Genomic DNA, 22642 nt, shown 5'->3' on the forward strand with positions numbered 1-22642 from the left:
GCAGGTGCAGCCATAAAAAATAAAAGAACCTTAAAAAATGTAAAAATACAAACTTCCAGTTATAAAGTAAGTCTGGGGGGTGTGATGTACAACATGGTGAGTATAGTTATTAATACTGTATTGTGGAGTTCCCATCGTGGCTCAGTGGAAATGAATCTGACTAGCATCTATGAGGACGCAGGTTTGATTCCTCATCTCACTCAGTGTGTTAAGGCTTTGGCGTTGCCGTGAGCTGTGGTGTAGTCACAGACGTGGCTTGGATCCGGCATTGCTGTGGCTGTGGCTGTGGTATAGGTACCCTACGTACGGTAGCCTAGCCTGGGAACCTCCATATGCTGTGGGCATGGCCCTAAAAAGACAAAAAAACCCCACAAAACACAAAACACTGTATTGTATATTTGAAAGTTGCTAAGAGAGTAGATCTTAAAATATCACAAGAAAAAAAATTGTAATTGTGTGTTGAGGATGTTAATTAGACTTATTGTGATGGTTTAGTAATAAATATGAATATTGACTTGTGTATCTGAAATTAATGTTCTATGTCAGTTAATTTGAAAAATCATGTAGATTGAGAACAGAGTTGAATTCTGTAGTAAATGTCTCATTTCTCCTCTAGTGCTTGTTTCTTCTAGGTGTTCAATATAGCAGAGTAAATGAGGCTTATTTTAGTATCATTCATGTAGCTACTTGATGACCTTTATGAGAATGGCCTCATTTGAATATAAAATCTTTTATGTGAATTTGAGAATTTGAGATAGATTAAAAAAGTTAGTGGAAAACTTAGATTAAGATTAAAGTTGTTGCTAAAATAAGCATGTTTCTTTCTTTCTTTTTTTTTAGGACCAGACCCGTGGCATCTGGAAGTTCCCAGGCTAAGGGATTGAACTGGAGCTACAGCTGCTGGCCTAAACCATGAGGCCAGGATCAAACCTGCATTCTCATGGATACTAGTTGGATTCATTTCTGCTGCACCACAATGGGAATTCCCAAGCATGTTTTTTTAAGATCAGAAACTTTAATGTTCTGTAGCTATACAATTCTGATTATTTTAAAAATTAAAAAAGAAATGATCTGCTTTTGTATAATTTATTGAGCTGTATACGTAAGATGGGTATCCTTTTTTTACTAAGTGTATCATGTACATCAGTAACACAATTAGTAAATGTAAATGAATTAAGTCTTATGGGCAATCATCAATTTAAATGAAAATTTTGGTTTGTCAGTTTCTTAGAGCAGAAGGATTGGACTGAGTATACCTGCAGATGACTTTAAAGTTGCTTGCCTTCTTGCACTTTGAAAATTAATATTTGTTCTAGGAGTTCACAGTACTTGCAACACAAGGTTTGACTTGGGAAGATAAAACTTTCTGAGTTTTACTTTCCCTATTCCAAGCTTCCATTTTGCTATAAACATATCTTATCCATATCTCTTTTCCTAGGAAAGAGACTCTTCTCTTTGAGGGTTTTTCTTTCTTCTTGTTTTGCCTTTTCTTTACTCTAAAAGAGAGCTGATAACTGCAAATAATGGAGACTTTGACTGTTTTTGTTTTAAAAAATGTTCTTCCTTATTTTCAAGTTAGAATGCAGGATTTATTCCATGTTCAGCCCTTTAACTCTTTGACCAGAAAGTGCATTTGAAATACAAGTAAATAAAGCAGCCAAGTGTTTATTAAGGGAATTGGTGTAAAGAGCAGGTAAGATGCAAAAGACAAAAAAAACAAAAACAAAAACTTTGACTTTGCTTTTTAAGCAAGTACTTATTTCAGAATTCATGATTGTTTTACTGATATTATTTTTGCTGATGTTAAAAATGTTTTCTTAGTATAGTCATGTTCTTACTGTTTTAATAACGAGTTTTTCATAATTTTGTTCTGGTTTACTCTTCTAGGAAATGCTGGCAGAGAAAGAAAGAAGCAATGTGGTTATAGCAAGGATGAAAGATCGGATTGGAACATTAGAAAAGGAACATAATGTGTTTCAAAACAAAATGCATGTCAATTATCAAGAGACTCAACAGATGCAGATGAAGGTATATTTTCATTCTTGAATACAGAATAAATATTTGCATTCATTTAATTAGCAAACTTTTAAGTGCCCTGTCTTAGACTTTGGTACAGATGGCCAAACTCATTCCCTGTCCTTAAGTAGGCAACTTTTCTAGGTTGGGAGGCCGAAAGTTGACAAGTAAATACTCTACTACAATAGACATAAGCGTTGGGCTCTTTGAAACAATGGAGATGAGAGGTGGGGAAGATGTGTTAGAAATGATATGCAGACTGTGTTGAATCTTTTGAAACAATTAGGAATCGTCAAGAAAGAGAGTGAAGGAGTGGACACTGGCTTATTGCTTGATGTAATTCCTTTCCGTCTCAAGAGATGATGGTTCAGTAGGTCCCTTTTGGACCCTAGGATTGAGCTTTTTCAATGAATATGCATTCCAGGTGTTTTCAATACAGGTTGCCTAGTGATACCAGTTTGTGAGAAATACAGTAAGAGTTATGATATTTGGGAATCAGAGCTGGAATGAAGAGAGCTAGAGAAATAAGTAGAGGTTTTGTTTTAAAGAGCCTTTTATACCCAAAGACTGGGGAGCCAGTGAAGGAGTTTAAGGAACTCATCAGTGTGATTATATTAGTATTTTCTTTTTCTTTTTTTTTCTTTTTTCTTTTTAGGGCTGCACCTGTGGCATATGAAAGTTCCCAGGCTAGGGGTTGCATCAGAGCTGCAGCTGCCAGCCTACACCATAGCAACACCAAGATCCTAGCTGCATCTGCAACCTATAGTTCAGCTTGCAGCAATGCCGGATCCTTAACTCACTGAGTGAGGCCAGGGATCGAACCTGCATCCTCATGGATACTAGTCAGGTTCTTAACCCTCTGAGCCACAATGGGAACTCCTATATTAGTATTTTAAATGACTACTCTTGCATAGTGTGGAGAGTGTAGTGTAGTGAATGGAACAAGGGATAGTTGGAAGGCTTTTGCAGGAATCCAAGGCAGAGAACAAGAATCTTAAGTTAGATGTTGATAATGAAGGGGTGCGTTTAATAAAAAAGAGCTAATATACATAGGGCTTGACGATGGAGTGGAGAGAGAGGAAAAATGATAATGAAGGATAAACTCCTAAGGTTTTGGCCTAAGGGGCCTTTTGTCTCTTGTTCTTATTTTTACCTCTTTTCTTTCAACTTTTTAGAAGGTTTAATTCTTACTGTTTATTTTGATAATGTTATCCATTTTCATGATTTTAATAGATGAAATTTAGTAGATTAAATTTATATATGTTTATTTGAGAAGGATGTCCAGACTTCATTCTATTGATGCTTTTTGCCTTTTCATCATAATAAAGTTTCTTTGAGATTAGCTTTGGCAATCATTGTTTTCTAAGTTTTGTGTGTGTAAAATAATTTTAGTTCCAGCAAGTTCGTGAGCAGATGGAGGCTGAGATAGCTCACTTGAAGCAGGAAAATGGCATACTGAGAGATGCTGTCAGCAACACTACAAACCAACTAGAAAGCAAGTATGTTTCCAAATGCTTTCTTTTAAATTGAACAGCAGTTATCATTGAATGATAATATTTTCTTCAGTCACCAAAATGGTGTTTGATAGTAATTAGTTAGACTTTTATTTTTTACACTTGTTTCTAAAATAAATTTTCAAAAGCCATCTTCTTGCTGTGTGAAGAACCTCTTCAGCTAAACTGATGAGCAATACTCTTGCCACCAGTGAAACAGTCTACAAATTTATGAGACTGAATTGATAACTTTTAACTTTCTTTTCCCTGTTAACAGTACTTCTCAAACTTCATTATTTTGAAGAGCATCTGGCATGAGAGCTGAAAATCATATTCTTGAGTACTGCCACTAAAAGATTAGGATTTAGTGGCTTTGAGGTGGAGTCCCAGAATCTGTATGTTGAGACACATTCCTTGTGATAGTGATTTAGATTCTGGCCCATACTTGGAGAAACAGTCCTAGAGAGGAGACTAGTAGCATCTTTACGCAGAATATTCTGGGTGGTTGATTTTAATAGATTTTCAGAACACTAGTTTGAAGGTGACCCTCTTGATTTATGCTCATGGGTATGCCGTTATCCATTTCTCTTGATATTTTACAGTAATTTTAGTACTTGTGTTATTGTCATCAAAATGATTCAAACCCCTTTATTTGTAGTCAGTCACTTAGAATCACTTCTTTTTTAAATTTGGCTATAAATGAAATTACTAATTCAGCAGAACTAACATAAAGTATATTTCATTTACTCTTTTCATGTTTGTAATCATGGAAGGTTCCTAATCCAGTTGCTGTTTTCAGGCAGTCTGCTGAACTAAATAAACTGCGCCAAGATTATGCTAGATTGGTGAATGAGCTGACTGAGAAAACTGGAAAGCTCCAGCAAGAGGAAGTCCAAAAGAAGAATGCTGAGCAAGCAGTTACACAGTTGAAGGTGATATATTCCTACCTTTATTTATCATTTCATAAATAACATAGATATACGCTTAATGACCTAAATGTGTATGTAGGTTTGAGGCTTAATAGGACTTGTAGCCTAAGTGCTCTCCCTCGTAGAAGTATGTATACTAACAAAAAAATTGAATATTGGTTGAGTTTGAAGTAAAAGACTGTTTGAAAATAATAAAAATTGAAATTAGGCATAAATAGTAGAATTTCATCATTCATATGCTGTTAGGGTGTCTACATGATTTAGGTAAAAATCAGATTTTTGATAGGTAGTTAGAATTATCTTCAACATCACTTATCATTCATAGCTTGATTCTCAGTAAGTTTAGTGAGCCTGTTTTTATTCCAGCATTGAAATAGATGATTTTCCTTTGCTTGAGTACACGGCCAAGTAATGCTCCAGTTGCTTTCATTTGAGCCCAGAAAAAAGCATACGCTGTTTCTTCAAATCCCAGAATGTCACTTGGTGCAATGAGATTCTCAGACTGTGAAGACATGCGTAGGGTTGCTCAGGCTTACTGAGAGAGAGGAGTGAACTCATTTCTCTTGCACTTTTAAGCATGTGCACATTGTGTGGAATGATGAGTAGACTTGCTTGTTTCTCCTTTTACCGGGGAGAGGATGTGTTGAGCATATAGTTCAGATTCTATAAGTTCAGTGTATCAGATTGCTACCTAGGTCATTTATACAATCAATATACCTTAACACCAGTTCCAGAGGAGTAGGGGTTAAAAGTGTTTTGAGAATAATTGATTGTGCAAAATAGTGTAATTTTTGGTTTCTTAAAGTTTTCATGGGTTCCTGTGGGAGAATGATATAGTTGTCCTTTCTTTTATTAAATATTTGTCTTGCTGGTGGCATTTATAAATATGGAAGTTTGTGCTCTGTGGATATGGGTAAGTAGATAAATGACATTAAATATTTCAGTCATAATTAGGGTGTGGTGTTTTACCTTAGAATACAAATTTTAGGTACCTATTGAAATTTAACATGCCTCTCAACTGAAGGAAATTTAATGGAAAACAGATCATAGCTAAGTGGGTCAGATACATATGTAGTAGTGGCTATATTGATCCACATAGCGCAAATAATTGAGTTTCTGAAGTAATCTTCGATCTGTAAATCCTACATATTGGAGATCAGAATGGCTGTGGCTGATAGTATCAGTGCCTATTATCAGGCCAAGTACATTTGCCTATGTTATTAAAATATAGGAAACTAGTGATTGTTGTTGGCATAAGCAGTTTTAGGACACAACAGTAAAGATAGAGGATTCTTTTTTTTTTTTTAAATTAATATCCTGTGTTTGTGTTGACTTACCTTTTCTCCAGGTTCAACTGCAAGAAGCTGAGAGAAGGTGGGAAGAAGTCCAGAGCTATATCAGGAAGAGAACAGCAGAGCATGAGGCAGCACAGCAAGGTAAGGTACATGTGAATTTAGTATGTCATTCTGGGTAAAAGTTCCTCCCCTCTCCATGTGAGAAGAAAGTATAAATTGGCATTTTGATTATAGCTCAATAAAAAGAGCTTTTACACCTTCAGAGTGCTTTTGTTTCTTTAACATGTCTTAGGGTTTTAAAAAGTAAACTCTCTACACTCTAGTTTTGTCTGAGGCATTAAGTTGCAGATAAAATTATAGTCCACAAATAGGGTAAAGGGAACCTGTGTTTCCTTTCTGTAGTTATTCCCTCTTGATCAATTCTTCGTTTTATTTTTTGTTTCTAAATGAAACAGGATAGGACTCATTCCTATACTGTGAAGAGAAAAATAGCAGGAGCATTACTGTTCCAAGTATTTGGCTTAAAACTGCCTAACTGCTAACTTTTAATACTTATTCTTAATGTGATGAATTCATCTAGGAGATAATGGAGCTTGTTTCGGTGTGTATTATCTATTCCCTTTCCTCCCATGAAAGTGGTGGTGAGCTAGTAAAATATAGTGGCAGACAATAGGATGGGTCACACAGAGTTTTGGCTCTTGGGACCTTTGGTTTCCTCTGATTTTTTTTTTCCACCCCCTAGGTATTTCCCTTTGGTTAATGTTTAAATACATCTAAGGTATTTGATGACCTTTTTTTTTTTATAAAGTTTGTTTTCAAAATATATTATCTTAGTTTTTAATTAATATATTTCATCAACAAAGCACAAATGAATTTTGCTAAAAGAATTGCAACTATCAACTAGATGTAACTATTTATAACTATATAACAATAAACAATAATATCTCACTCTGATCTGAAGCAATTACTTTTGCTTTTAGTATCTTCTATCGTAGGCATAGTATTTCTACTTACACTGCTATCTCTTGATAGGGATCTGTTGACTTTCTGTTCTAGAAAGTGAGGGCTTAATACTCCCACACCATTCCTTCCACCTTCCACTTATTCTCCTGATACGGCTATGCATATTTTCTCATTATACCCATATTCGATGTTTATATCATATACTATGTAATTCAGTGCTGAACCAAGATGAATAGGACTCAAGTTCTTTTCCTAAGCAATGTTTTTAAATTTTCTGAAGCTAATCATTGCTTAATGCTTTTAACTTGCTTGATCTTTGTTGTATTAAAATTTTACCTAAGTTTAAACTCCTTAACCCTCTCCTTTCCTCCAGCAATATATTAGATACTGGAGAAACTGTCTGTTTTTAATGGGGCTGTGCCTCAGGAGTCCTCAGTCTTCCTGCCCCAGTATTTGTTGCTTTCTAGGCTGGGTCATAGCTGTCTTCTGAGACTTCCTTTAGTCTCTACCCTGTTTTCTGGATCCTATGTCATGGCTATATTTGTTGCTTTCCTACCTGATTTAATAGCCTGTCTTTCAGTAGCTTCCTCAGAGTATGCTTTGAAGTACATTTGTTGAGGCTTTGAGTATGTTTTATTCCTTCTACCTTCGTGCTTGATTGGTATGTAGAGTTCATGTTTGACTGGATATAGAGGTCTAGGTTGGAAATAATTTTACCCACAGAATTTTGATGGCATGAATTTGGTGTTTTAACTTTTATATTATTGGTAAGAAATGTGCTCTCCTGAGTTCTAATCCTGGATATTACCATTATATATTTAATTTTCAGGAGTTATTTTTTGAATTGAGTTCCATTCTTTTATTTGTATCTTGTTATAGAAGTAATAGCTTGTAGTTCCCATCTTGGCGCACCAGAAACTGATCCGACTAGTAACTATGAGGTTGCAGGTTCGATCCCTGGCTCACTTAGTAACTTAAGGACCTGGTGTTGCCGTAAGCTGTGGTGTAGGTGGCAGTCGAGGCTCAAATCCTGCATTGCTGTGGCTCTGGTGTAAGCCGGCAGCCGTAGCTCCGATTCTACCCCTAGCTTGGGAACCTCCATATGCCATGGGTTTTGCCCTAAAAAGCAAAAAAAAAAAAAAAAAGAGAGAAGTGATACCTTACTTTTTTTAAAACATACGTAACATACATATGTACACACATGTTCATCCACATGCACATATACACATTTTCTCTTTTTCTCTATGTTTGTCTCTCTATCCTTGGTGGGTGTGTGTGTGTGTGTGTGTGTGTTTCCTCCCCTGTTTTGGACTTATTTATTTTATGGGGCAGAGAGGCAGCTCTCAAGATGTTTGGTATCCTTACTTCCTGAGCTTTTACCTTCCCCTTCCTCATCGCTGCCAAGTTTATTTTATCATAATCTCTTGTGATTTGGAGTTAACATTTATTTTCTGATTGCATCAAAGACAATTTAGTTAGTTTTTCATTTTCTTTATTGTTTTGGGGTTGTTTAAGAAGAGATGCAAACAGAAAATTTTTACTTCATCCTATACCAGGACATTTGCTAGCCTTCAATATCTTTCTTTGTTCTCCAGGTAGGATAGTACAGGGAATTTACAAGAAGTTCGCTAAATAACTTACTAAAATATCTTTGGGGAAATTAAGAATGCTTGTAAGAAGTGATACTAGAATTTTAAACATCCATGTACCATTCAGTTAACATAGTTATTGATTATGTACTTTGTGCCCAGCCTTGGGCACAGCTTTGGATATAGGGAAAAGGCTATCTCCGATCTCAGAAAGCTCTGGGAGAGCAGGTGAATTAGTGCAGTGTGGCAGGTACTGTGAAAAAGGTCGTGGCGCAGTGGCGAACGAATCCGACTAGGAACCATGAGGTTGCAGGTTTGATCCCTGGCCTGGCTCAGTGGGTTAAGGATCTGGCATTGCCATGAGCTGTGGTGTAGGTCGCAAACGCGGCTTGGATCCCACGTTGCTATGGCTGTGGTGTAGGCTGGCAGCTACAGCTGCGATTAGACCCCTAGCCTGGGAACCTCCATATGCTGCAGGAGAGGCCCTAGAATAGACAAAAAGACAAACAAACAAACAAAAGTAAGTGGAGGCTGATCAGAGGAGCAATATGCAAGAGGGGAAGCGGAGGAGAGATTCAAGGAGAGTATTCTAGAGGAAATAAAGCTTACACTAAAGATATGTAGAAGCAATCAGGCAAAGGAGGAGACCTTTTTAAAATGTAATGTTCTATTAGATTTACAGAGTAAATTTGTGGCCAAAGAAAATGAAGTACAGAGTCTGCATAGTAAGCTTACAGATACGTTGGTATCAAAACAGCAGTTGGAGCAAAGACTAATGCAGTTAATGGAATCAGAGCAAAAAAGGGTGAACAAAGAAGAGTCCTTACAAATGCAAATTCAGGTATCTAATTTTCCCTTTTTTAAAAAAGTAAAGATGAGCAGTGGTTTGATGTGTTTTGTGTAGATGAGAGAGGGCAGTCTACCTTAATTTTGGAGTGGGGATGAATAATTTTAATTTAATCTTTGAGCAGTTGTCACAGTATGGTTTGTTTGAATATGTACTCAAAGATGTCTTCATCCACAGTTTTATGCTTTTTGTATTATATTAGGAACTGTACAATATATTTTAAATTTCTGCTTTAGAAATTAGCTCATAATAGAATGCCTAATCATTGTTTAAATGATGTCTTTTGGAATCTAAGAGTGCCTTTAAAATAAAAAGATATACCTGTAACTCATCTTGTTCATCTACATTGGTATATTTAACAGCACAGTTTTTTTCCTCTCCTTTTTGATTACTGTTTATTAAAGGATATTTTGGAGCAGAATGAGGCTTTGAAAGCTCAAATTCAACAATTCCATTCCCAGATAGCAGCCCAGGTAATGGTGCTCTCTTATTGGTTGTCATTACTAATATCTTCCTAGCCGTGTAAATAATCTGAGTGCCTGTTAAGTGCCATGCACTGGATTAGTGGTTGAGCAACTCGTCAGTGAATCAATGGGATGATCCTGAGTGCCAAGCACTCTGATAATTATGTATAGTGCTATAAAAAAGAAATCCAAATTTGACTAATGGGAAGGTGGGTTAGAGAGTTTTTACCTTAAGAGGAGCAAAAATGTTCAACATTCTGTCACAAAACAGGAGGAATTAGCCAAACGGTGTCAGGATTAGTGATTTATGTATTAAAAGTTCTTACAAAATATTGACTAACCATAAGGGAAAACCTTATATACCCTCAGGTGGTAGCAGTATGTTAACCACAGCTCTCAGGTTATATATGCCAAAGGATAATTTTTACATCTATACTTCACTTTTGTGAGGGAAACTTTCCAAACATTTGCAGGTGGTATTGTAATACTTGTTATTCTTTGACATCAACGTCATAGAACATGATAGACAGATAGGTAGACAGGTATATAGCCTTTAGAATATAATAGTATAGCGTTAAGATGAAAGAGAAGAAACTTAAAAGTACTTAACTTGTTTTCATAATATACATACTATGAATCTGAATTTTGATTCTTCAACTTTAAAATTCTAAAATTTGTAGGAGTTCCTTTGTGGCACAGTGGGTTAAAGATCCAGCATTTTCTGCTGTGGCACAGTTCAATCCCTGGCCTAGAAACTTCCATAATGCCATGGGTGTGGCACCCCAAAATTAGAGAAAAGTATTAGCTTACAATAGAAGTCACTTTTCTTTTTGTTAAAAAGTAGTTTTAACATTAAAAACTTGTCTTTAAAGTTCAGGCAATTTGAAAGTCCCAAAACTTAGAGATTGCAAAGTTTTTTTTTTTGTTTGTTTGTTTTTTTTATAGTTGCCTTCTTTCTAGAAACTGTAGTCTAAAATTAATTGGGAAAGAATTATTTAATATAGGAAAGGGTGTATGTGTATGAGGTATATGTATGCATAAATTGTCAGCTCTGTGTTGAGATATTAAGTTATAGCTGAGAGGTAGTTCAGGACAATTTGTTAGAAATTAAAGATTTAGAGAGTACTCTAAGTACTTTTTTTTTTTTTTTTTTTTTGTCTTTTGTCTTTTGTTGTTGTTGTTGCTATTTCTTGGGCCGCTCCCGCCGCATATGGAGGTTCCCAGGCTAGGGGTCGAATCGGAGCTGTAGCCACCAGCCTACGCCAGAGCCACAGCAACGCGGGATCTGAGCCGCGTCTGCAACCTACACCACAGCTCACGGCAACGCCGGATCATTAACCCACTGAGCAAGGGCAGGGACCGAACCCGCAACCTCATGGTTCCTAGTCGGATTCGTTAACCACTGCGCCACAACGGGAACTCCTCTAAGTACTTTTTGAAAAGTAAAGATGAACATGGGTATTACCAAATGACTTACTTTCTTAATCATAAATGGTATCATTTATGGTAATGGTATCATTTATGATAATGGTAATTACTGGAAATTATTACTAAGGAAAAGAATCATAGGGATGAAAAATGGCCTTTGCTGCTGTTTTTCCTGTATATGAGTTGCTTGTCAACTTATTTTATTAGAAATGTCTTATGGTGTGTAATTCTCCAATACTGGCCATTGGTGATCAAATTTACTTTCAGAATAATAGCTGTTATTTAGTTATCACTCTTTATGGGCCAGACACTGCCTTAACTTTATTATGTACATTTACTGCTTTCAGTTTTTAAAGCTCTATTATGATGAATATTATATGACTAAAACTTTTCCTTAAAGGCTTTTATGTTGACATGGTTTTTCTTTCTCAGACCTCTGCTTCAGCTCTAGCAGAAGAATTACATAAAGTGTAAGACTGCCTTTCTATGTTATTCTTATAATTACTTAATTACCACTTGTTGATACCTGTTAAGAGTCTCTACTCATGATTAACTTTATGTTCTAACTTGTTAAAAAAATTCTCTTTACTGGATTTGGAACAACTTACACTTTCCCTCTCAGTGAGTTTGGTTCCTAAGCATTATACATTCTGTGTTTTTTGTGTCTTTGTCATAAAAAGAGTTGGGGAAACTTTTTTTTTAATTAAAGTATAGTTCATTGGGGAAACTTTTTTCCATTTGGCCTTTGGCAGTTATGTGGAAGAGATTATTGTAATTGGAGATTAGTGGGAGAAAATTAGTTTTTGTTTCTAATAAGTAGTTGTAGCTACTCTGTATCTAACTGTGTGGTGATATGCCCAAAACAAAGTTCTTTTTATGTGTGTGTATTATATTATTTGCCTAGACATGGATGACCTAAGTTCAGAAGACTGAAAATCTGTTTTTGACATTGCCAGGCTTGTGAGGGTATATTTAACTTCTTTGACCTCAGATTTTAAAATAGTTGTATATATTTTAAGGAGTTGTAATAATGCATGTGACAGTTACTACTAAACTGAAAAGATCTATAGAAATGGGAGGTGTAGTTACTTGAAAAGCCCCTTAAATAAGGATGACCATATTTGAGGCTTTTAATCCTTTGATTTGTGACTAAATTTCTAAATGTTTATTGAATGTACAAATCTGTTTCCTGTTAAGGATTGCAGAAAAGGATAAACAAATAAAACAGACTGAAGATTCTTTAGCAAATGAACATGATCATTTAGCAAGTAAAGAGGAGGAACTTAAGGTAAAGTAATTATATAAATGGCTACGGTTTTCTTTATAGGCATTTAACTACCCTGCTTTTGTACAGTATGAGTATCTATATGAAGAATGGAAAATACTCAGAATTCATTTGAAAAGTGTCTATCTCTTTTCTGAATTAGAAACCCCTCTTTATCCCTCTAAGAGGAGAAGTTCAAAGGCCTTTTCTCACATGATATTATTCACAGTAATTTGGAAAATATTTTAAATAACAGGAATTGATGATTTTCTTTCTGACTTAAGAAATTATAATTTGAGGAGTTCCCATCGTGGCTCAGTGGTAATGAATTTAACTAGTATTCCTGAGGGTTTGGGTTCAATCCTTGCCTCATTCAGTCGGTTGAGGATCCGGTGTTGCCATGAGCTGTGGTGTAGGTTGCAGACGTGGCTTGGATCTGGCTTTGCTGTGGCTGTGGTGTAGGCCAGCAGCTGCAGCTCTGATTCAGCCCCTAGCCTGGGAACCTCCATATGCTGTGGGTGTGGCCCCCCCCCCAAAAAAGGGGAGAAATTGTAATTTGAGACCTTTGCTTAAGTAGAAGACATATGCTACAAACTTCAAATTTAACATAAATTAAATACTTACAATGTTATTTTTCCTTCTTGTTCTAGGATATACAGAACATGAATTTCTTATTAAATGCTGAAGTGCAGAAATTACAGGCCCTGGCAAATGAACAGGTAGATCTTTATTGCTTTTAACCTTAGAATTTCAGTTTGTTTATACTTATTTTTATTGCTATTGCAAGCCCTAATTTTACCCATGTAAATAGTAAATATAATGTTTACTTGTGTTTGGCTTCATGGTTTATTATTAAAAGCCTCTTTTGTTTGACCATAATTCTCCCAGTTCACTTAAATGTTACTATTTTTAATGTTGAAATTAATGTTTGATCCAAGAAATTGATAACTTTTGAAATAACTGAGGATTCATTTAAAATACTCCCAATGTGCTAATTTGTTTTCACTTTCTACTATTCAGTCAAAAAAGGATATATCTTTTATCAGTGAGAAATATAAAATACTGGACAACAAAAAGTGTGCAGTAGTGTATGCTGTTGCTTTAACAATTCCAAATTTCTGAAAATATAACTTATTAAAAATAGTGAAAGACTAGGTTTGATTGCTTCCTGAGAAATGATACAATTCTTATTTTATTCCCACCACAGGCTGCTGCTGCACATGAACTGGAGAAGATGCAAAAAAGGTGATTACATGGACTTGGAGAAGAGACTTGTGGTTGCCTGATGGGAGGGGGAGGGAGTGGGAGGGATCGGGAGCTTGGACTTATCAGTCACAACGTAGAATAGTAGAATAGATTTACAAGGAGATCCCGCTGAATAGCATTGAGAACTATGTCTAGATACTCATGTTGCAACAGAAGAAATGGTGGGGGAAAAACTGTAATTGTAATGTATACATGTAAGGATAACCTGACCCCCTTGCTGTACAGTGGGAAAATAAAATTAAAAAAAAAAAAAAAAAAAAAAAAAGGTGATTAAATTATTGCTGTATATGAAGCCATTCATACGTTTATGTTCAAGTGTAATTACAGAAAATATTGCTGCTTATAACTGATAGTTGTGCACATAATTTATGTAAGCTTTCTGAATATATGAAGTATTTTAATTTTAATACATGAAGTAATTTTAATATATGAAGTAATTCAATTTTGTTTTTTTCTCATAGTATTCATGTTAAGGATGATAAAATAAGATTGCTTGAAGAGCAGCTACAATGTGAGATTTCAAACAAAATGGAAGAATTTAAGGTGTGTAATTAACCTTGTCAACTCAGCTTTCTTGAACAACCTTGTGTAATTTTCATTTGAAGTGAATGTAGAAATACTACTTTTTATATGCAATCACTCCGAAACATTGTTTCTGTAGTTTATTTGGAGAATTATACAGTTAATTTTATCATAGACTTTTTGCTTAAATTATTTTAACTTACCTGTTTTTATAATAGACCTTTGATATTTGCTTTGCCCCAACCTTTTCTCTACAGTTTTCATTTGGTAGCTTGAGATGGTTTTATGTGTCTCCATTGTTGGTATAGTGCTAGTTTTTGGTCATGCAAACAGCTTGAGTATTATGAAACATTCTGATTGCCAGGGTACATTGCTACATGCAGTAAGATTTGCTTTTTTTTTAAATTTTTTTTCTTTGCTTTGCTTTTTTTTTTTTTTTTTTTTTAAACTTAACAGGAATCCTGTGAGTACTTACTTAGGAAAGCAGGTTTTCCCAGAATTTGTTGGCACAAACTGTTCAACTCTTTGAAATACACATGAAAGGGTTCTATGACAGTGTTAACACTGTTTGGGATAATCCACATGATTGACTATGGGGTCTCAGTAGAAACTTTTTTAGAGACCATTGTCCATGTACCTTATACTGTTACTGGATTCCTGTACTTTGGAAATATATTCACTGAAACAGTGAAAAATGGAGCCATGTGAGATTTGCGTTCTTAGGTCAGTATACGATTCATCTGTCACTTTATAAGTATTTTTAGTAATTGTATATGGCTTTGATTTAACAACAAAAAAAACCCACATTTAAATGATTGCTTTGTTACCTTTTCTCAATAAAAGAGTAAATTGAGATTCTTTCTTTTAGATTCTAAATGACCAAAATAAAGCTTTACAATTAGAAGTTCAAAAGCTACAGACTCTTATTTCTGAACAGGTAAGACTTTTCATGAAGTCTAAGTTAGAAATAACCAGTATGTAGCAAGATCTGCTTCTTTTAAAATAATAATCAACTCGTTCATTTTTAGAAATCGAAGTGTAGATATATCTTTTAATTGCGTTTCTATTCATAAATCAAGTATCTAAATAAAGGAAAATATAATTTTTATTCCTAAGAAGAAACTAATGCTAACCTGTTTATAAGAATTTTTTTTTTTGAAAGGTATAATAGAATTCATAAAAATAATTTCTGGAGTTCCCCTTGCGACTCAGTGGAAACAAATCTGACTAGCATCAGTGAGGACGCAGGTTCGGTCCCTGGCCTTACTCAATGGGTTAAGGATCTGGTGTTGTGGTGGCTGTGATTCAATTCGACCCTAGCCTGTGAACCTCCATAGGCTGTGGGTGCAGCCCTATTTAAAAAAAAAAAAGAGAGAGAGAAGGAAGAAATTAAAAAAAAATAATAATTTCTTTAAGTTATTTTGATACATTTGGCTTTCAGGATAATAGTCCTTAGACTTTTGGAACCTCACTTTTTTCTCTAAGGCAATGTGAATTCTTAAAAAGGGAATGGATTTGAAACCTCCTACCAGCACTTAAATGCAGAGTGATCTTGATCAAATTGATTAACATTTCTCAGATCTCTCCTCCTAAGTCTTTTACATTGAGATTTTATTTACATATAAGCTTGTTAGATTTAAAAGGGTAAGTCTTTGTATAGTGAGTAGCCTAGTGCTTTGCATATAACAAATGTGTTAAGCCTTAATGCCTTCCCTTTAGAATATTTATTTTTTTCATCTCACCTCCAGCCCTACTGCCATCATATTTATTGCTGTGTTTATAGCAAGCCATCAAAACTGTAGAAGCCTGAGTAAGCATGGCTCTGTAAACTCAAGTTCTATGGCTATTCCTAAGGGTTGCCTTCTTACTCTTCCAAATAATTCTTTGAATTCCAATTTTAAGAAATATTCTAGAAAGTCTTCATATTAGATGACACATTAAAATAGAAGCTTTGCATGTTTCTCCAATACTGTCAAATTTTGACACGTTTTATTAGAAGCTGAAATGTAAGTTATTGCGAATGATAGCACTCCCTTTAGCAGGTACATGCTTTTTCTTTTAAAATGCACATTTAGGCAGATATTGAATTGGTATAAGTAGCTGTGCCAAATGCTGTGGAATTATTTGGCAAGTATTTCGTTAACTTCCTTTGACTTGTCAAGAAATAATCCATTATTTATCTTCCCTCCTCAAATATGGTATTAAGTGCTTTGCATAATCTTTATTATTTTGTATATGCTTTGCCCTTTCAAACTGAAGGTAGTAGAGGAGAAAATGCTGAACAGATGATGTTTAGGGAGGGTCATGACTTCATGCCACTGTGATGCTAAAATGGTGTTTAAGTCCTGTTCTTAAATCTTATTTCCCTTTGTGGTATAGCTTTTAACAGATATGACACGTCGTCAATTGTAAATTTTTTTTCTTGTAAATTTATCATCTCTGAATTCTGGATGTATCTTAGTCTCTGGTTACAGTTTAATTTGAGGCGTTTTTAATTTTTTAGTGTTATGTAAAGTTTTTTTTTATCAGTTGTGATATGCATCATTGGTGACTTGGATTAGTAAAATATGATAGATATTTTTTAGCTGTATTAATTCTTACTGAGAAAAGCAGAATGCAGGTTTTTTTTTTTAGTTGATTATCACAGATTCTGAAACATCTATTTCAGTATATAAAGTTTTAAACTTAGTAAAATTAACTTCATAGGAGGTAAAACAAATGCCTAGAAACTTCTCAATCTGCCCTAGAATTCCAGGATTAGAGGTGCGGGTAATTCTTATTTAGGGTTTAATAAGAATTATTAAACAGGTACTTTTAATCTTTTCTTTTCACTTTTGTTCTGTACCGAAGACGGTATTCTTCATCATTAGACAAGAGTAAAATCACTAGCCTAAATTTTTTTCCCTTAAGATAGCATGATACCCTAACAATTTCCAATCTGACGTTTTACATAAATTCTCTCTTGTAAGTGCGAGAGTGAATATTTTTAAAAAGTCCTCTAATTTCTTTCTTATTGAGTTAGCCTTCTATCTGGTATAAAGTTTCTGTGTATGTTTAGATATTTTGTTAATATAAAGAGCAGTCAACAGAATAAAATTTCATAACCACATTTTAAAATTTATTTAAAAGAATTATTTTAAGAGAGGAAACCTATCTTTTAATATTTGCTCTTTTGGGTAATTCTTGGGATTTTTCTTCTTGTTCTGAAAGCTTTTTTTTTCTTTAATCGTCTAGAAAGCATTTGACTGTGATGTGTTTTTGGTTGTCATTGTGACTTCTGTTCTCATCTTGGTGAACCAAAGAACCAGCTCTTTTGGCTTTTTTCTAGTCATTTTTATTGCCATTGATAGTGAAGGAAGAGATAAAGATTAGCATAAGTTTAATTTCCTTCATTTCCATCTTTCTTTAACCCCTTCCTACCCAGCAGTCAGAATTCTAAGTGACAGTTGAGAGATGAACAGTTTAGTTATATAAAAAAACTCAGGTTTTTGTTTTTTTTTTTTTCCTCATGGATTTTTATCCTGGAGGAAAAGATTGAGCTTACTGCAGCAGAAAACAGTAATGGTGCCAAGTTGTTGTTTCTTCAGGTGTAGGAAGCAGAAAGACAAATGCCAGGTAAGGTAACAGGTTGTTACAGATCCTATAAACAAATCAGTTATTAAGATCTCATTTACTTAGAATAAAATAAACCTTTTTGGTGGAAGGGTCCTGAAATGTCCTTTTTTTGACCGTCTTGACTTTTTAGCAAAGAAATAACATTCTTTTTTATTCTTATTATAGTAGATTTTTAAGATTCAGCGATTAAATTATTAAGTAAAAACTATAAGAGCAGGAAGTTTTTCTTTTTTCCTGATGCCCAGTTGTATTTTATTGCAGAAGAATTCACTATTGTGTAAGATACAGTTTTGAAAATCATCCAGGGAGGAAAAATTAGATTGGATTAGAATAATAATATATTAACTTAAAATGTTGGATAGGTGCTAAGCTGGGTCAATTTCATGCAACTGAATGTTCATTGAGCAATTGACCAAGAGTAGTTATTAAACTGTAACCTTGTTGAAGGATATTCAGTCCATTAAATTTTTACTAATTGAGAATATGCTAGGTATTATGCTACAAAGCTAAGTCTACAGAGATGAATGAGACTTGGTTCTTACCCTCAAGAATATGGCTTATTGTGGTGATAGATGTATGCACAGAAAAGTGTGATGAATAAAATTCTTAAACTGTATGTACAACGTTAGAGGAAGAGATACTAAAGAAGAGTAAGGGCAAAGAGGCATCATAGAGAGGGGACAGCTAAACCTGATTTTGAGAAATAGCCAAGAATTTGCTGAACTGATAGGGGACAATCCAGGCTGAGTGCTAAAAGTCATATTAAAAGTCATGGAAGTGTGCCAAATTGGCATATTCAGAGCATATTGGCATATTATGGAAGTGCAAGTATGAGGTGTAAGAGTAGAGAAAGATTTGCTAGGGCCTAATCATGAAGGACTTTCTGTGCTGTGTAAGGACCATGCATTTGATCTAGCATGTTGGTATGCTGCCGAAGGATGTTGAAAGAATGAATAAGTGTTTTGTCTAGTATTTTAGATGGATCATTCTGGTAACCATGAGGTGTTTGAACTTATGTGGTAGTGAATTACATAGTACCAAGATATAATATAGCTAAATGATTAAGCTGCAGATAATTTGGACTCTTAACAGTGTTCCTTTATTAAAAATTGAGATAATTTTACATATTCAAGTGAACAACATAATGATTCTACATTTGTTTATATTGTGAAATGATCACAATTAAGTCTAGTTAACATCCATCACCACACGTAGTTACAGATTTTGTATTGTCTTTATGTGAGATGATAGTCATCAAAAATAAAGAGGGACAAAAACCATCTTGATGAAAGATTTATAAACTTACTGAATGATTTATTTTTCACAGTTCATAAACATGATTTAATGTATTCTTAACAGCTCCTGTCCTCTTCATGATGGTGGGAAAATTTTTTCCCATTGGAAAGTTATTCTCTGCCCCTCACAATATATTCTTTATGAACTAGAGACAGGGAGAAAATGATTATTAGGGTATTGTGATATTTGAGATCTGTAAAACTGAGGGCATAAACTCAGGCATTGAAGAAAAGGGTGTTAATTTTTAGAAATATATAATAAGTGAAATCTTAGGACTTGGATTTTTCAAAAGAAAAATTAATAGTATTTGTGGAAAATGGTTGTAATAAAATTGGAAAAAATTAAGAAACTAGCAAATAAGAGAAAGCAGGTAGGGAATGGGATGGGTGGAAGAGAATGTTGAAGGGAAAAAGCCCCCAAACCTGTTTTGTCATGTTACTTAGCTGCCTAAAGGCCTAGGAACATCTAGGAGAAAGCCTTGCTTCTGGGTGCATAGTAAATTGTAGCATTGAGAACATTGTGTGTATGGAGGGGATGCTAGAAGAATGGGTCAGAGGCGAAGGTCAGCTCATATGACGTCTTTTAACAGGAGAATATGTTCATGTGCTACAAACTTTACAATCAGTTTTAGAACATTCTATATTTTGGCTTAGGTAGTGGTTATGTGAAATCTATATGTTAAAAATTCATTCATTTGGTCACAGGTTTTGTGGACTTGCCTTATACCTTAGTTTAAAAAAAAAAAAAAAAAAGAACAAAGCCTCCTTCTTGGCCTGCAAGACCTTAGAGCCTTGGATTTTTAGATTTGAAGAATTAATGTAAAGGAGGGGCAAATTCTCTTCTTACTGTAAGATTTTCTTTATAGTAATTAAAAATTTGTTCACAAGGGACTAGTTCATTTTTTAAGCCCACTTTGTACTGTCATCTTTTTCTATGTCTTTTGTGTAGCTGCTTCTCTTCTGTCTTGCATTGCCTGAATAAATGATTTTTTCTTTTTTGGCTGTGCCCATGGCATGTGGAAGTTTCCGGGCCAGGGATCAAACCCATGCTGTAGTAGTGACATGCTGTATCCTTAACCTTCTGAACCACTAGGGAACTCCCTGAATTAAATAATTCTTTAACTATTAGCAGGCTTTAGATGTGGATCATCTTAAATTTTGAAACTAATTAATACTAAACAATTATCTTAGAGATCCAACATTGTCTCTACGGCAGTACAGGTTCGATTCCTGGCCTGGGAACTTCCATATGCCACCAGTGCAGCTAAATGAATGAGTAAATGACTGCTGCTTTTTTTTTTTAAAAAAAAAAAAATCTATTTCTAAACTAGTTTTAATTTACCTCATGCAAACTTGGTAAAATTAAACTTTTTTTGTTGTTGATTTTATTTTAGCCTAATAAAGATGTCGTGGAACAAATGGAAAAATGGTAAGAGCTTTAAAATTTTTAAAAATATTTTAATGACTCATTTCTACCAAGTTTGAGTTACCAGAATTATTAGTATATTAATCTAAATTCTTTAAAAATAATGGAAGAGAGTGGTATCTGTTGATTGATTTGGCCTTACATTAGGTTTGTAGGTGTCATGTGTGGTTATGATTTATTTGTTTAGGCTAGCGTGTAAGCATACATAACTTGAATACATTTTACTTTTTGGTAAAGGTCTACTTACCTTAGACCATGATCAAAAATCCTCAGAAACCTTTCTAGAATTGAATGTTTATGAGGAATGATGGACACAGGAGTTGGTCTGTGTGTAAAATATTTATTTGGGAACCATATCATTTTCCTTGAAAAGTAGTTCATACATATGTTATAAATTTATAATTTCAGCATTCAAGAAAAAGATGAGAAGTTGAAGACTGTAGAAGAATTACTTGAAACTGGACTTATTCAGGTGGCCACTAAAGAAGAAGAACTGAATGTAAAGCATTTTGTATACTTGTTTTCCTTGTCATTGATTATTCAGTGAACATGAAAGGGTTTCATGTAATGTGTAATATTTTTCCCATAGATTTTAAACTTAATATTAGTCATCAACATTTTACGAATATATATGATGCCTTTTTTCATTAAACTTAACATTTTATTATAAATACAAAAATGTGTGGTTGATTGTAGCATTCACTGTCTTAATGAAGTATTAAGTATTAAACTGTTGTCATAGTTGTAACATATGCTTCACCACCTCCACTCATATCCAAGTTATAACCAGACAGTAACTAGTGGGCTTGATAAGTTCATGAAATGCTATTGGAAGCCCGAGGAAGGAGAGAATGCAGTTGCAGTTTTTGGTTTTCATTAACCTTAACTAACTCAATTTGGGATAGGATTGCTGGAAAAATAAGGTAAAAGATGTATATGATTTTAGGGAGAGAAATGACTATGGTTTTCAGGTTGTGGAAACATGAGGAGAAATACTTGTGAGGGTATTTTAATTAAAAATCCATTAGGCTAGCTCTGGAGCTATAGAACTGTAGACATGTCGAACAAGTGATATTTCTGGACCTTCAGAAGTGAAAAGAAGGAGCTAGAGAAAAATGAAGAGCGAAGTGTATTTTGAAGCTAGCTGTTTGTTTTAGAAAATAAATGTTATTCTTATGTGTCTTTGAAAAAGGCAATAAGAACAGAAAATTCATCTTTGAGGAAAGAAGTTCAAGATTTAAAGGCCAAGCAGAATGATCAGGTAATATATTTAGTAGATCCTACAACCATTCTCTTTTAATCAGTAGACAAACCCATTATATTCGAATATGGGGACAAATCTTTTTTTTTTTTTTTTTTTATTCCTCCATTCTCCAACATGGAATTTGTCAATAATGGTTTTTTGTTTGTTTGTTTGTTTTTTAGGGCAGCACCCTAGGCACATGGAGGTTCCCAGGCTAGGAGTCAAATTGGAGCTGCAGCCTCTGGCCTACGCCACCGTCACAGCAAGGCAGGATCTGAGCCGCATCTGCAACTTATACCACAGCTCACAGCAACGCCAGATCTTTAACCCACTGAGTGAGGCCAGGCATCGAACCTGCGTCCTCATGGATGCCAGCCGGGTTAGCCAACCACTGAGCCACGACGGGAACTCCTGTCAATAAATGTTTTAATCTGTGAATGGTCGGTGACTTGATTATCTGTACCAGAAGCTTCAATTTAGTGAATGCTGACTTTATGCCAGGCATTGAGTACTCAAGATAGGGTGTCATTGCCTCTTACTGCAATGATGAAAGGTTTTCGAATATAAAGTTAAGACTCTAATCGTAAAAGAGGCTGCCTGAAATCAGGCAATTTTCCTATCTTTTTTTTTTTTTTTCTCATTATCTGGTTAAAATTATCGATTCAATAATTTTAATATTTATCTGTTTTTTTTTTTTGACCTGTGCTTACCATGAGTAGCTTTAAAGCTAGTTACTTTCAAAGTGCTTTTCATTTTCATAGCTGTAACATTTTAAAAAATCTAGAAAGAATTAATTCCTGTGTTTACTTTTCCCATTTGGATTTTAGTGTAGTGGAAAAATCCAATCCAAGTACATTGAGAATAACGTATTCTTCTATTTATGACTCACTTGTTTTGAGCAAATTACTAAGTAGAATACCTTTTTATTTCCAGGTTTCCTTTGCATCTCTAGTTGAAGAACTTAAGAAAGTGTAAGTGATAACATTA

At 34.6% G+C, this 22642-nt stretch overlaps 1 protein-coding gene across 12 annotated transcripts in view; it reads left to right on the forward strand.

Moving 5' to 3' along the window:
* Positions 1–22642, forward strand: part of KTN1 (kinectin 1) — a 109080-nt gene that overhangs the window by 49348 nt on the left and 37090 nt on the right. For all 12 annotated transcript variants that reach the window (XM_021085523.2, XM_021085571.2, XM_021085690.2 and 9 more), the window contains 16 exon segments: positions 1888–2028; positions 3409–3515; positions 4309–4441; positions 5787–5874; positions 8960–9126; positions 9537–9605; positions 11457–11494; positions 12222–12312; positions 12939–13007; positions 13496–13533; positions 14016–14097; positions 14945–15013; positions 20381–20415; positions 20821–20911; positions 21605–21673; positions 22589–22626. In XM_021085523.2, coding sequence (XP_020941182.1) covers positions 1888–2028; positions 3409–3515; positions 4309–4441; positions 5787–5874; positions 8960–9126; positions 9537–9605; positions 11457–11494; positions 12222–12312; positions 12939–13007; positions 13496–13533; positions 14016–14097; positions 14945–15013; positions 20381–20415; positions 20821–20911; positions 21605–21673; positions 22589–22626 — 1325 coding nt within the window.

Source organism: Sus scrofa, chromosome 1, assembly GCF_054392235.1.
Source record: "Sus scrofa isolate SSC_HxYL_T2T_F1_AM1 chromosome 1, Sscrofa_HxYL_maternal_Yorkshire_Landrace_v2.0, whole genome shotgun sequence".
Lineage (NCBI taxonomy): Eukaryota > Metazoa > Chordata > Mammalia > Artiodactyla > Suidae > Sus > Sus scrofa.